We start from the raw sequence: 16,056 nt of genomic DNA, 5'->3' as shown, positions 1-16,056 counted from the left end.
ACACGTGCTTGCAATGCTAAAATAATTAGCATGCACATGGGGTATGCGGTATACGAAAACATATCTGATAACTATGGTGTTCTAGCTCAATGGTACAGCGTTCGAATAAGTAAAATGTTGATGCATTCGTCGTGAGTTCAAATCCATCGGAGTGCGGAATTTTAATGTTAAGACTTTAAGATCTATACTGGACAATCAAACCGACGAACACACATACCAACTTTGGGAAGTATAGATATAAATGTCACAAGAAATGACAAGCTTTATATGAGTTAGATGAGGCACATAAGACCAATCTTTCCTACATGCATGTGGCAGTGCGGAGACCACTCAAGTTACTCACCGTATCTTCAGATTTGTTCTGAGGCTCTGCTTGTTTTGAAGTTGGAGTCTCAAAGCAAGCCATATCAAGCTTGGGTTGAAATTGCTTGTCCGGTTCGTCAAGAATTGAGGTGGAAAGGTGATGTCTCCCTGAACTTTTTTTCTGAGAGGCTATGAGGCCCTTACGCAAGGTCTAAGGTAGAGATAACAAGCATTTATGAGCAGCTGCTAGAGAATCACTAATCAAATGATTGATGTGCAAGTTGGGATACTGTACCATAACCAGCTAAGTATAGAAATTCTTACCTACATGTAAGTATAATACTCCCCAACTTGTAAATAAAAAAACTGTTATTTTTGACATACCCAAGTATAGTGCCCCTAAGTTTTTAGATTTTATGTGGTACATCAAGTGAGCTATGCCACTACCTGCCAATGGATTGTGAATGCTTCGGCTAAGGTATCAGTCTCTAGTGTCGTTCAAAGTTTTACTGAACAGGTCGATGGCAACAGCAAGACTGATTCTGATAGGGAATCCGGGCCTACTTGACGCCAAAACCACATGTTTAACTCGGACACTGAAGATTAAGTTTGGAGGATATGTGGATAAGGAATGAACTCAAAATGAAAGTGATTTTTTGTTTGTATTTTGTATTGTTTTGTATTTTCAGGTTAATAGAAAGATCTGGGCATGTTGCTGAAAAAAGGAAGTGCAGCGTTGTATTTTTATGTTCCGACTGAAAAACAGTTTTGTATTTTAAGCCGATAACTAAACATCATCGAGAGTTATGGCCACGTAGTTGAGTAAACTTCAACTTATTCAACACACCTTCTTGTCACCTACTGCCCCTTATAATCTGAAACGCCTTATATGTGGACAATGCCAGAAATTGACATTTTAATAATCTAGTGCGTCTCATTGGTAAAAAAAAAACAGAAAGCGAGCAAATTTTTAGACTCCTGCAACTTTCCTCCCTGTATTATATTAGTTGACAAAATACCGCAAACACACCAATAAAATTTACTGCATAATTTGATTTCCCCTAGACAGAAGTTGTTTCCCCTTACACAAATGTTGAGCTTGAAAATTGGGACTTCTCACATACTCAAGTATAATACTCCCCAACTTTTGATGTTCAAATTTGGGACAAAAGTGAGCCATATATTTGTGTGATTACGATATATCATATATTGTAGAATTGGCATTACCGGCAAATTACTGTATTACTTTTCCAGCAAGTAACTAGCTTTGTACCGAGCACTGTACATGCGAAGCAATACCATGATACGCAAGTGTAGTGGTAGATACTGAGTATGTTACATTACTGGAGATTACCTGGACACGACTGTGGACAGGGGTCTGTAGACTAGCCAAGGTTCGTTTCTCTGAGACATCCACTCTCTCTAGCACAATGGAAATAACTTTTGTCACAATATCTAACTCCTGACAGAATTAAAAAGCACAGTAAAAGCTATCAGAGTCTGTTGAACAAGGTTTACCTCTGCTCTATCTCAAGGTAATTACCAAACCACAAAACTGAAGCAGTGAGACTGGGTAGGATTTAGGATGTGGTAGGTCTAGTAAGTACACTGATAGAGTATAAGGCAACTAGAAACATTCGAGAGATGTGATGAGAGGAGAGATGATAAGGTAAGAGGTAAAAAATTAAAGGTGGGAGGCGATGAGGTGATCTCTGTAATCTGATCTCTGTAATCTGATCTCTGTAATCTGATCTCTGTAATCTGATCTCTGTAATCTGATCTCTGTAATCTGATCTCTGTAATCTGATCTCTGTAATCTGATCTCTGTAATCTGATCTCTGTAATCTGATCTCTGTAATCTGATCTCTGTAATCTGATCTCTGTAATCTGATCTCTGTAATGCATACCTGTTTATACATATAAGTACCTTAGGGTAACCATTGCTATACCAGCTTTAGTGGTATGACAGGAGGAATACAGTAAGTAAGAAGTGATAAGGTGAGTGATGATGGAGTAAGAGAGGATGAAGTGATGGGATAGGAAGTAATGGTCATAACACATTGAGAGAATAGAAAAATATGGACACTTACACATACAAGATCTGATTTAAAAGCTCCAGGAAATGAGTTATAACTCAAAAAGCGTTGCTTCAATTTACCTATCTAGTTAGTCCCTTTCAAAGTAACCCAAGGCTACCGATGCACTTGTCCCATTTCTTCTGACATGATGCCATGCAGTGCGGAAAATCATCAGCATCAGAGCTGTTTAGCATTCTTGTTGTTACAAGTTGAATCAATTCTACACCTTGTCAATCAATCATTTGAATCATCGATTCAAATCGGGTCCCTTTCATGGTTAAGTTTTAACTTAGGAAATAGCCAAAAGTCGCAGGGAGCCACATCAGGTGAATATGGAGGATGAGCGCAATACTGCTTCACAAAAAGTGCAGTGTGAACGAGTGCGTTATCATGGTGAATGGATATCACCCATGAATTTGTGCGCCACAGTTCAGGTCTTCTACACCTAACTCTTTCTCTAAGTCGTCTCAAAATCTCAATATAAACATACTGATCCACAGTGTTACCCTGTAGGAAGTACTCATGGTGTACTACTCCATGAATGTTGAAGAATGCGATCAGTATGGTCTTTACACATGACCGAGACATTTTGCCTTTTTTGGTCTTGGAGAGCCTAGAGACTTCCACTGGCTCCTTTGGAATTTATTCTATGGATCGTAACCGTACGCCCAAGACTTATCTCCAGTTATTACCGTTGAAAGAAAGTTTTTATCATTGCTTGAAACTTCCTTAAAATCATTGCAAGCATGCACCCTGTGCTACTTCTGTTCATCAGCTAGCAAGCACAGCATGAACTTTGCTGCGACACTTCTCATTTTCAAATCGTCAGTTAAAACCCTTCAAACAGTCCCAAAACCAAGTCCAGTCTTTCTAAATATTTCTCTAATAGTTAAGCAGCAATCTGCCATGGCTAGTGACTTCACACTGTCAATTGATGAGCAAGTTCTTGCTGAGGCTGGTCTGCCAGGCCTAGCGTCATCTTATGTGCTGTCTCCGCCTTCACGAAAAAATTGGTGCCACACAAAGAACTGTGTTATTTTTAGAGCAGCATCTCCAAAAGAAATTAATTAACATTTGATGTGTCTGAGTACTGGGTTTCCCTAAATTCTTACAAAACCTAATGCAAATACATGTACACTGTTCCGATAGATTAAACATGTCGATAAATTTGTTACAAAATCACCTGAAGCAACTGACAGACCTTGACATAGCGTGGGCTTATGCGCAAATGCGTTGTCATAGCAACCAGAAGTCTTGTTGCAACACGCCTGAGATGTTTGCCGGCGAACGATGCAATGGGTTTTTCATGGAAATATACAAGTGTATACATTTCCATTCTGGGAACTTTTGGATCAGACCTTGTACACTATTGTATTTTTGCACTAACGAAGCAATAATTCTAGCTTTGACAGTTTATGTCATGCTATGACCTAAGAACTCTAGAAAAAAACTTTCCTTAATTGAATCTGTGAGCAAATAGTAAAGAAAACACAAATAACAGTATTTGTCTCCTACCTTTCACAGGCTGATAATTTGAAATTGGCTGGCAAGTGCCTGCTCGTAGACTTTCTGTTAGCCACCTGTGAAGAGAGGAGGCAGAGTTCAACAACTGTTACATACTATCTAATCAACTACATACCCTCTAATCAGCTACATACCCTCTAACCAACTACATACCCTCTAATCAAATACATACCCTCTAATCAGCTACATACCCTCTAATCAACTACCCACCCTCTAATCAACTACATACTATCTAACCAACTACATACCCTCTAATCAACTACACACCCTCTAATCAACTACATACCCTCTAATCAACTATATACCCTCTAATCAACTACATCCCCTCTAATCAACTACATACCCTCTAATCAACTACATACCCTCTAATCAACTACATCCCCTCTAATCAACTACATACCCTCTAATCAACTACATACCCTCTAATCAACTCCACACCATCTAATCAACTACACACTCTCTAATCAACTATATATGTCATGTATCGTAGCACACCTTATGTTTGTCACATTGATACCCCAGTTCTGTGCCGCTTTGTATTTAGCTGACTCCGTTGACTCACAAATTAAGTGTGTTGTGGCTGGAATAGTCTCCCCAGGCAACTTCCTCAGATCTTCAAAATAACTGCAACAAACGAATTCGTAAACTGAGAGCAAAATATTTAATGCAATCAAACTAGTCAAGTTCTCTAGTTTCTCCAGTTCATACAAAATGACATTCATAAAGAAAATATAGAGCTATCGTCTAACTATGACTAAAGCATCAATTAATATTCCAAACCTACTGACCACCGGCAGCTGCCATCAAGTGTGATATGGCATTCCTTTCATGGGCTGACAATCCTGTGGTGCTTACAACACAACCAGTGAGTATATCAGACATAACCTTAGACATTGGTGTGAATAAGGGATTTGAGTCTACTGGTAACAAGGCACAATTCCTGTCACAAGCACGCTACAAAGAAAAACGACTTTAATTGCGTTGAAAAAAATCTGATCAAGGCAACAAACTTATCAAAGTTTCCAAAGGTTGTAACTAAAGTCAAAAGCATGACTCAGTAGATACAAATAATGCATACCCAGTTTAACAAGTATCTGTAACAGATATGTAGGAGCACTTACGATAAGGCAAGTAGTAAAACTAGAGATGTGTACTAGACTTCAACAACATCTAGTAACAAATACTACCACTTACTAACTCTATCTCAACACTAGTAACAAATACTACCACTTACCAACTCTGTCTCAACACTAGCAACAAATACTTTATTTTGTGATTTCTAACAATGCCCATCTTATAACTGTCATGCAATAAGACAACTTCATTATAGAATTTGCATGTGTTATCACAGCTGAATGGAACAAAAAAATTCTTCCTGTTAAGTATGACAAAAAAAGGAACAGAGCACTTACCACCCACACTACACTGACAAGTTTGGAAGAGGTTGTCTCCCCCGTCATCTGTTCAAAGATAAGTGGCGCTACACAGTAGTCTTCTCCATCCTCAGTTATTATTCCACCGTGTGTTCTTATCAACAGACTCATTTCCTCCCAATCCTTAGATGCTAATTTGTCATGTAGTCTGAGCCTGCAGTGTGAGTACTGTTTACAAGAGTCCGTATACACATGAGGATTATTACTAGGCTATGAGCAACAACAAAAACAGACTAGAAGTGGTTAACGCGAGAAAGGTATAATGCTCATAGTACCTGATTTTACAAAACGGAGACTTAGTAGATCGGGGAACAGGATGCCCACCAACCCCAATCTTATCCACCCAATCAGCTACTTCCTTTCGACTAACATCACTTGTTGGTGTTGATTTTGTGTCTGTCAATGTCCTCTCTGCCTTAGCATTTGCACCTAATTGATACAAGATCAATATAACTAAAATTCTTGTCCTAAACTTTGACATTCTTGTCTTACCCGTAGGTCCGTCATAACAAGATGGTGCAAATTAATTCACTTGACCAATCCCCTACAGTAGATGTTCCTATAATGTAAACCTATAACGTAAATCCCTTCCATAGTAAAAAATTTACCGTAAAACTTTTATTTGAACACCAGCTTCATTTGAATGCCACCTCTAATAGAACGCCACTATAGGAGAAGGGTTGAAAAATACAGCGCCATCCTTTAATTAAACGCCACCTCCATTTGACCTCCACTTTGACATTCTTTGATCTTTACAAAGTGATTCAGTTACATTAATACAAAATTAATTTTTTCGTCGTTGCTATAGTGGTTGCCATGTTTTTAGTGATGTCATCAGAACAATCATCAGAACTACACCCTGATTCGAAATGACTAAAGTCTAAATTCGATCCATTGCTTTCAGATGCGTCTATAATGTGGTTTACAATCTTACCTGAAGACTTTAAAGCGTTTTATTGAATGATGAGAATACTCTTGAAGAGCGCCACATGACGTAATAGCAGCCAATATTACGATAGTCTAAAACCTCTATAATATTTGAGTACCACCTTTTATTTAGCGTCACCTCTAATAGAATGCCACTATAGGGAAAGGGTTGAAAAATGCTGTTCCACTCTTTAATTGAACGCCACTTCTATCACACCGCCACTTTGACTTTCATTATGTTTTATCTTTACAAACCCATGATCAGAAAGAAAATGATCAGTAGAAAATTTTCCACAAAATGGTTTTAATGACATCAATAACAATTAATTCTTTCGTTGTTGCTTTAGTGATTGCCATGGTTATAGTAACGATGTGGCTGAAAAGATCGATCGACACAGTCGTCAGAATGACACGCTATTCACAATCAAGAAGGTCTAAATCCGATCCATTGTTTTCAGATTTGTCTATAATGTGGTTTACAATCTTACCTGAAGACTAAAGTGTTTTGATGAATAATAAGAATAATCTGAGTTCTGCGGCCTATACAAAGGTGCCTGTACAGCTGTACAAATGTACTAATCATTAAATAAAATAATGAATAGTAATTTACATGCGATTAATATTTACTGCCAACGTGTACCGAGAAGGTCACACGAACGTTGGTTTCTTGCGGTCACTGGAAAAAACGCAGTTCTCGCCTACTAAATTTCTACATAAAAATAGGTAAGTACTCCTTATTCAATGTTGTATTGTCTATGAATTGCCACATTTCCACTACATAACCCTTTCACTTGCGTCCATGTACAAATTTAGCTATCGGCCTGCTGCCAGCCATTTAACCGATATTGCTTAATATGTATACAATATTTTTTCAATTTGAAACTCCATCTAGAACGTTTGTTTTGGTTATATATTTCATTTTGCCAACATGTTAACAAGCACTGCTATACAAAAAATTCCTTGTATCTATACTTTGTGCATTGATAAAGCGATGTGAAGCTACAAAGCAAAACGATCCTCTACAATGGAATGTTGAACTTTTAACCCAAATTACTTGCATTTGACCGTAGCTGTTTGACCAGTCCCATGTCTGTAAACATGTCTGAAGGTCATGCTTAGCTTTGTAGATATAGTGTAACTGTAAGCAGGCTCTAAATATATAGATGGATGAGTAATGCAACTACGTAAAGGCTAAAAGCCGGCTGATGAACTTGAAAGGAATATAGTCGAAGCCGCTATAGCGGCGCATGCACCCGAAGTGGTCAAGTTGGAAATTCTTTATTATTATTAATTAATTTTATAAAGAAATCTTTGGACAACACTGTCACTACCATAAAAGTCTTAAAGATCGTTGGTTATGTTATCAACGAATAATAAAATTCAGTTACTAGCAATTGCTGGGAAAGTCGCAAAAATGTGTCTACGACGGTCGACCATAGAAAACGCATGAATGAGTCTACTTCAGTGAAAGGGTTGAAAACGTTGGATTTGCCACTGTTTGTGATAGTAAACATGTTCATTTCCTTCCGCAGCTGAGTTACTTTTACTTTTTTTTTCAGCTACGAGTACTACAGAACTACAGCTACTACAGAATTTGAATGGGTACTGCTACTGCGTTTTACCTACTAAATTTCTACATCGAAAAGGTTAGTACTTCTTATTCAATGTTCTATTGTCTATGAATTGCCACACCTCCACTACTTAAAACGTTGGATTTGCAACTGTTCATGATAGTAAGCATGTTCATTTCCTTCCGCAGCTGACTTACTTTTACTTTTTTCCAGCTACGAGTACTACAGAACTACAGTTACTACAGAACTTGCATAGGCATTCCAAGCGTTGCGATAGGCGACTGTGAGAAGAAAGCGAGCAGCGTATATTACAAAAAAGCACATCATCTCATTCACTTTTAGAAACCCTTGAAGCAATACAATGCCTCCCAAAAGCCTACTGCCCAAACGCAAGAACAGATTGGTTCCCGTAGAGAAAGAGACCGAATTCGCAATGCAGCAGCTAGATGAGCAGAAACTGCAGAGCAACCACAGCTACGCCCACAACGAAACAGAACTGCTACTGCAGCTGCTAGAAGTGCAGAAACTGCAGAGCAAACACAGCTACGCCTACAACGAAACAGAATAGCAGCTGCTAGAAGAGCAGAAACCGCTGAACAAACACAGATACATCGAGAGCAGGCCAGAATAGATCCTGCAGCTGCTAGAAGTGCAGACTGCTGAGCCGACCCAGCAGCGACTCAAACGGCTTAGAGCAGCCGCTACATCGGCCAGACGTGCAGAAACCTCTGAGCAGATGCAGCGGCGGCGACAAGAACATGATGCACTAGCTACAACAGCTGCTCGGCATGCTGAATTTTCAGAGTAGATGAAACGGCGACAACAGCAAGATGCACTAACTACAGCAGCTGCTACCAGGCGCCGTGTATGGGCAGAAAACTTCGCACTTGACTACAGTTCTGCAACACAGTATAGGGCTGAATTTTTCTATGGGACGAATGTCCAAAAATGCTCCAGATGTAATGCCTTACGTTGGAAAGGCGAGAGGCCATATATGTAGTTCATATAGTAAATTTTATTGACAATAAATTTTATCAACACAACCACACTACTGCTGCACAGTTTATATATACCATGTCAAAACACAGGCTATAGACGAAGAACTGGTGAGTCATGATTAGTGTTTTAAGCATGTAGAAGTCTCAATGCAATAAATGCTGGCGATGGCTTAGCAGTGCAATAGCAAAATATTTTCTAGAATTTCTTAAAATTTGAAAAACTTTGCAATACTGCCAGTTTGAAGAACTTCAGTTTGCCTAGCAATGTCAATTTCATTATCAGTTCTGTACAAAATTAAAACAACTCCGATTTGAGTGGTTCGAGACTGATGCATTGTAGACTGCCTGTAGAACACATTGCATATTTTCATTGGTCTCTCCAACATTATTGACATGTACGACTGCATATGTGCATGCAGTCTGATCAGCACAAAAATTTCAGTAGATTGCATATTTGGAGTTGTTTTACAATATGAAAGACAACTCCCAATAAAACTATTGTTTACGTAAATCTGTTCCCGAACACGGGTAATGCAGCTAGTACTTAATAACTGTATCCGGCCAATATGTTTATCTCAAAGTACCCGTTCCTTGCTTAACTTGGTTTGACACTCCGACACACAATATATGAAAAATGGCTTGGCAAAAGGCCGAAGGTCATTACCGTCACTCCGTACAAAGAAGAGTGCAAAATATAGGCGTCATTAGCATCGCTTCGTAAGTAAAAAGGTTGAAATTATCCTCCCAAAATTTTGATGAGTTCATCAAAGAATACAGCGCCACCCTCTATTTGAACGTCACCTCTAGTACAATGCCACTATAGAAGAAGGGTTGAAAAATATAGCCTCATGGTGTTCAAATAGAGCTTTTACCGATGTGAAGTTTTTGCTTCGTATTACATAAGAAATTCCATATAACTTGTAGCGGCAAGTGGGCGCACGCTCTCAAATTTGATTTGAATAATGAAAGTCTCATAACTAGCCTTAAAATATTGTTTTCTCTCTTCTCTTAAATCAAGGTAGATAATAAAGAAAAAAAGAAAAAGTTGTCGATACAAACCAATAATACTACATTTACTGTACATTAAATTAAAAAGTTAAGACTAGCTTTTTTCCTTTTTTTAGAACAAAAGGGGTTAGTTTGGAAGATTTTAGAATAGATTAGGCAATGTAAAAGTATTTTACTGTTCGTATAACATAAAATCTCTATAACGTAAATGTTCTCGGAATGGATTATTTACGTTGTAGGAGGGCCTACTGCAGAAATTTAAAGGTTGACTCGCAACAAAATTCACATTACCGTTATTTGATATGAAAAGATTCACCATGTCTTACTCTGTTGTGTTGTAGGTGCAAAATATGTGGAAAGGTGATTAAAAGCTCTTGAAAGCTCAAAAACGAACCGAAAATCGCAGCCACACGAGACCGCTGTAGTTTGGATTCCCTTTCCAAAACGGCTCAAATGTCATGTAGTTGTGAGAGATGGTTTCTGTTTACACTTTCTTGCAACCTTATTCGTCGAAATATTTTCACAAATATACTTCACACATTCAAAAATACTATGTCTATTGTTCTTACGCGTCTGTTTTATCGTCATTGTAATGCTGTCACTTTTTGCACTGATAACTTATAACTTACCACACAAAATCGTTAAACTTTTTAACCTTAGCTCGAAGGAGTACATATCATTGTCTGATAATCATGACGAGCGTGTTGGTCACCTGTGATAATCGAAAAGTGCTGCAAAAATTATTTGCGAAGTATTGGGTCACATGATCAGAGAATGACTTGACGATTGAATAATGCCGAAACAAAACTGTAAAGTAGTGAGCATCTATATTTGATACGGGGTCTTCGGTAAAACCCGAAGTGTTTGTCATAAACTAGTACTACGATAAGTTTTATATTGAGCTTTTTATTGGCCTTTCAATTCACGTGAGAACATACGTGACAAGACGATAACCAAATTTCGTGGTTACATCATCGAAATAAAGAGATTTCAATCTACGGCCGCTTTTCGTTTTTGAGCTTTTAAGAGCTTGTAATCACATGTCCACATATTTGGCACTTACAACACAACAGAGTAAGACATGGTGAATCTTTTGATACCAAATAACTGTAATGTGAATTTCTTTGCAAGTCAACCTTTAAAGGATATTGACTGTAGTGAGCACTCACCGCTGTACTGGCTAAAGAGCTGCTGGTCACCTATCCCATCCAGCATTTCTGTATCGAGCATTGACTGATCTCCAAGTAAAGGTTCCTCTGATGATAGCTTGGTGCTGCCCAATGAAGAGGAATTAATGACAGCGGCACTGGATTTATATTCAGGCCTTCGCAAGACACATAGCAAACCATCATTTCATATAAACTATCACACAGAATTATAAATTTGTCACACACTTGTTTGTTAAATGTTAACTTGCAACAAAATTCGCATTACAGTCATTTGGTATCAAAAGATTCACCATGTCTTACTCTGCTGTGTTGTAGGTGCAAAATATGTAGAAATGTGATTACAAGCCCTTAAAAGCTCAAAAACGAACAGTTAATCACCGCCATCACGAAACCATCGTAGTCGTCGATTAGAATCCCTTTACAAAACGGCTCAAATGGGACGTAGTTGAACAAGATGGCTTCGGTTAACACTTTCATGCAACCTCATTCATTGAGATATTTTCACAAATATACTTCACGCATTCAATAAAACCATGTCTATTGTCCTTACGCGTCTATTTCATCATCATTATAATGCTGTCATTTTGAGTACTGATATCTCAAAACCCACTGTAAAAATTTGTTTAATTTTTTAACCTTAGCTTGAAGGAGTGCATATCATCCTCTGATAAACATGACAAGCCTGGTGGTCACCTGTGATAGTCGAAAAATCCTGCAGAAATTGTTCTTTTTGTTTGGCAGGAAGTATGGGTCACATGATCAGATTACGACTAGACGATTAGACCAAGCCGAAGCAAAACTGTAAAGTAGCGAGCATCTATATTTGATACGGGCTCTTTGGTAAAACCCGAAGTATTTGTCATAAACTAGTGCTGCGAGAAGAGTTATATTGATCCTTTAATTGGCCTTTCAATTGACATGAACATCACATGTCAAAACAATAACCAAGTCATTTGACAATGTCAGAGAAATAAATTGATTCCAATCTACGACGGTTTCGTGATGGCTGCGATTAACTGTTTGTTCGTTTTGTAGCTTTTAAGAGCTTGTAATCACATTTCCACATATTTGGCACCTACAACACAGCAGAGTAAGACATGGTGAATCTTTTGATACCAAATAACTGTAATGTGAATTTTGTTGCATGTCAACCTTTAAGAGAATGAGAATGATATTCATGGGGAGGGAGAGTTTAAGTAAGCACCTTTTCGATGATGGTGGGTCCGACCCGAGTGAACTTCGTCGCCTTTTGATTGGTTGCTGGAAGAGATATGGTTCCACATCCACTAAAGTTTGTGATGAGTGAACAGCCCGGAGCCAGTTACTAGACACGACTGGTTGTCTGCCGGCAAGAGTAGTATTGAAACAATAGGCTACCTGCACAACTAATCAATGATACGGCGTTATTCAAGTCACATGTCCCCAGAAAGAGAGTCTAAATGCAAAAAAGATAATACATTGCATTATCTCTTGAACACAGGTTTAAAACAAAATATGTTCAAACTCAAAGCAAATTTAGCCTGTCACTTTCGCTATTCGACATTCTATAACCAATTTTAATCCAAATATATTCAGTAGGCAATTTTGGGCAAACAAAAGTAATAATTGCATTGCCTTACACAATTATAATCAACATATTGTAAACGTTCCAGCAAACACCGATTCTACTGATATTGGCCCAACTGTGTTGTAGAGCATGAGCTCAGCGACCATTAATCAAAGCAGCATCGTTACATGTGCAACTAATGTTAAACACTCATTATTATGTGTTGCTCCTCCATCATTCACACAGAGTTACATGCTAACATGATGTCAGATCACCAAACCCCCAATCACCAATCTACCTATCAGAATTTAGCTATCTGTACAGCTCCTACAATGAAACCTTGTAATAAGAGTTTATGTTGTTACATGATCAAGCCTGTCCATCAATCAACTAGTAGACCAATCAAGTTAATCGAACCAAAAATGGCTCAAAGTAAACTAATACAAACAAAATCATACCTCTATCATTGTGAAATATGAAAATCAACACATGTTGGAATAATAAATAATTATATATATTTATAAGCTATTGATGTATCAAAACGCAAAGAAAAAGTTATATTGTATAAAAGAACAGTACTATTAAAGGTTAACTGACAGCTCCAATTTTTATTCGATTAACAGCAGCACATAATAGTATAGAATGAGGCTTCAGTAATATTTTTGTGTAATTTTGACCAAATACCAGGTTTCACCAACACTTTCAAGTCATGTCATAGACAGAGAGATTCGTGATATTTGTAAAATGTCGGCCAGAAACAGCTGCAGCACTACATATTTATTTTGAAATCGGTCGTTATTATTAAAAATTAAAATTAAAAATTATTATCTAAAAACTGTCCCTTGAAAATCCTCATTCATGAAAGCAGAGTATGATAAGTTTTAAAAGGATGACTTCCAAGAATAGCTAATTTTATGGACAAATACTTATTTGCGCGAAGGAAGAATTTTTTGCTAGTATTTCCCACAAGATATACGCACAAGTCGATTGGTGTAAGTCTATAATCAGCACTCGAAAGTTAACGCGAGACATATAAATACAGCGCAGACTTTTCTGAATTTGTGGAATTTGCTTCAATCTTACATTATAACTACTCGCTATGTTGGCAACTAGATGCGGAAACGTATAAGAATGCAGCCGACAGAAGTGTGTTTGTTTCGCATTCTGTCTGCATTGGCTAAATGTTGGCATTGCCATCAGAATTCATGTCTGTATTCTGTCAAAAAACGACCACCTTATGTCACAGCTTGGAGCTTGCATCGCCAATGTTTTTGTTTCAAAAATTGGTTTCTTGTTTGTTTAACATCAAAATAAGTGCTGAGAAAAGAACTATCATGATTACATTGGTATAACTAGTAGTAATTTTAAAATACTGGCAGTTAAAATTTAAGCTTTCAAGCCTTAGCGACAGATGAAATCGGCTAATGGAGGTGAAGGCCATGAAGGAAGATGGAAAAGTGAAAGGTGCAAATGCCCAGAGCAGTAGCTAATAAAAGTTTTTTTGGGAAGAACTTTTTGAAAAATATATCTTTTTTAAGAAAATTTCTAAGCAACTTAACATAAAATTAAAGCAAAAAATAATTGTCTTTTTAACTTCAAACTTAACAACACATATAGCAGATGAAAACTTAGCTCAATTCTTGGCCCACATATCAAAAACCTTGTGCTTTAATTAGCTCTAAAGTTTGTACTGCATTGTATGTTTCCCGTGAGTTTCAAGATTGCCTTCTCTGATTTACTCAATCGCTAGCTACGACATTTACCACTGCTCCAGTTTAAAAAATCATACAAAAATATTTGATGTTACTCTGATCAGTACTAACCTGAGAGATTTAATGTGCTGTTTTGTATCTTCATCCAGTGAAGATACGACTATATAATCGGCGTTGACCGTACTGAGTGACCTGCGACAGGAAAAAGCTGTTTACACAGTGGTCAGTAAACCAATCTCTTTAAACAATGCTGCCAACAAAAAAATTTTTAAATCTTAATGCTGACCTACCTGACTCCACCACACCTTGTCACCATGGCAACTAATGATGCTGTAGTTTTATCATCAAACCCTCTCACACAAACCTACAGCAGACAACTCTCGAGTTCATTATAAACGAAATGCTTTATCAATAAAGATAAGCGGACGTAGCTGTCGCTACCAAATAAACTTAATTGTAAGCTGCATGACATTCCGCTAGCAAATAAACAAGAAACAGGTCCCATCCGGACCAGTTCTAATAGGTTAAGAAGCAACCTGTTAGATAAAGCAGGTTAAGTTGATAATGCAGATCTTGTAGCAACCAACTCTATTAGTCACAGGGTTTCGTTTATTCATACAGTAATCCTTCAAAAAATCCGTGAAATGGAAGCTATTTTCTAAAATCACTTTTTTATTAATCGCAAGCATGGGGAGGTAACTCACAGATTTGCATGCGTTGTATTTTGTTTTTTAACTTTTATTTATTTTTCTTAATTTTTTACTTTTTGTTTGTTTCCTTTAATTTTTTAATAATTTTTTTATCTCCTGAAGTAATGGAGTTGTAAAAGGTGAATCGCGAAATAACGAGGGATTAGTAGAAATGAAAGTGCTAAGTATCAGCATACCCAGAACTATGCACAAAAATACATGAACAAGAGTAATTGAGAATTGGAGTAAGGAAACCTCTGCTCACAGGACTAAGTCTAATTTTGGTTGCCCGACTAATTTAAACTGGATTAAAATACTAGATTGCCCCTGTTGAAGAGCAAACGCTACACATTAGGTCATATTGACCAAATGGCAAAATAGGATTGTGCGAGTAGCGAGTTAGCAAGTAGCGAGCATCTAGGGTATATTTGATACGGGCTTTTCGGTAAAACCCAAAGTGTTTGTCATAAACTAGTGCTACGAGAAGTTTTATATTGACCCTTTCATTGGCCTTTCAATTTACGTGAGAACATCACGTGACAAAACAATAACCAAATGTAATGACTACGTCAGAGAAATAAACTGATTTCAATCTACGGCGTTTTCGTGATGGCGGCGATTAACTGTTCGTTTTTGAGCTTTTAAGAGCTTGTAATCACATTTCCACATATTTCGCACCTACAACACAGCAGAGTACAACATGGTGAATTTTTTGATACCAAATAACTGTAATGTGAATTTTTTTGCAAGTCAACCTCTAAATATTGTTAAAACTACTCCGCTAACACATTGATTCAATGAAATACAAATAAGCGAGACCAGGAGATCCTAGCTAAAAAAATGCCATTCCGCCAATTGCCGAGATGCATACCTTACGTTTGCTGAGGGCATCACAGGAAGTACTCAATTCAGGTTGGGTAACAGTATTGTCTAGATGAGTGCTGTGTTCTCTCATAGTAGCCATGCTTTGAACAGGACCACGTACACTTAATATAGTCTCATCTATGTTGGACACTGATAGCGTGCTTGAATGAATGGCACTAACATCTGGTGGATTTGGAGAACGGACTGTTGTAGAGATAACAGAACATGGCAGGT

General features: G+C 37.6%; 1 protein-coding gene across 1 annotated transcript in view; it reads right to left on the bottom strand.

Moving 5' to 3' along the window:
- Positions 1 to 16,056, bottom strand: part of LOC137385951 (DNA topoisomerase 2-binding protein 1-like) — a 50,539-nt gene that overhangs the window by 29,112 nt on the left and 5,371 nt on the right. Inside the window, exons 7-18 of the mRNA XM_068072581.1 lie at positions 15,830 to 16,026; positions 14,560 to 14,633; positions 14,381 to 14,461; positions 12,216 to 12,353; positions 11,012 to 11,115; positions 5,614 to 5,767; positions 5,318 to 5,492; positions 4,690 to 4,859; positions 4,401 to 4,529; positions 3,897 to 3,961; positions 1,658 to 1,725; positions 344 to 514 (exon numbers count right to left, since the gene is read on the bottom strand). Coding sequence (XP_067928682.1) covers positions 344 to 514; positions 1,658 to 1,725; positions 3,897 to 3,961; positions 4,401 to 4,529; positions 4,690 to 4,859; positions 5,318 to 5,492; positions 5,614 to 5,767; positions 11,012 to 11,115; positions 12,216 to 12,353; positions 14,381 to 14,461; positions 14,560 to 14,633; positions 15,830 to 16,026 — 1,526 coding nt within the window. The remainder of the gene's footprint in view (positions 1 to 343; positions 515 to 1,657; positions 1,726 to 3,896; positions 3,962 to 4,400; positions 4,530 to 4,689; positions 4,860 to 5,317; positions 5,493 to 5,613; positions 5,768 to 11,011; positions 11,116 to 12,215; positions 12,354 to 14,380; positions 14,462 to 14,559; positions 14,634 to 15,829; positions 16,027 to 16,056) is intronic.

This window comes from Watersipora subatra, chromosome 1, assembly GCF_963576615.1.
Source record: "Watersipora subatra chromosome 1, tzWatSuba1.1, whole genome shotgun sequence".
Taxonomy (NCBI): domain Eukaryota; kingdom Metazoa; phylum Bryozoa; class Gymnolaemata; order Cheilostomatida; family Watersiporidae; genus Watersipora; species Watersipora subatra.
Note: the sequence above shows the minus strand (reverse complement) of the source record. Positions and strands in the feature narration are given on the sequence as shown.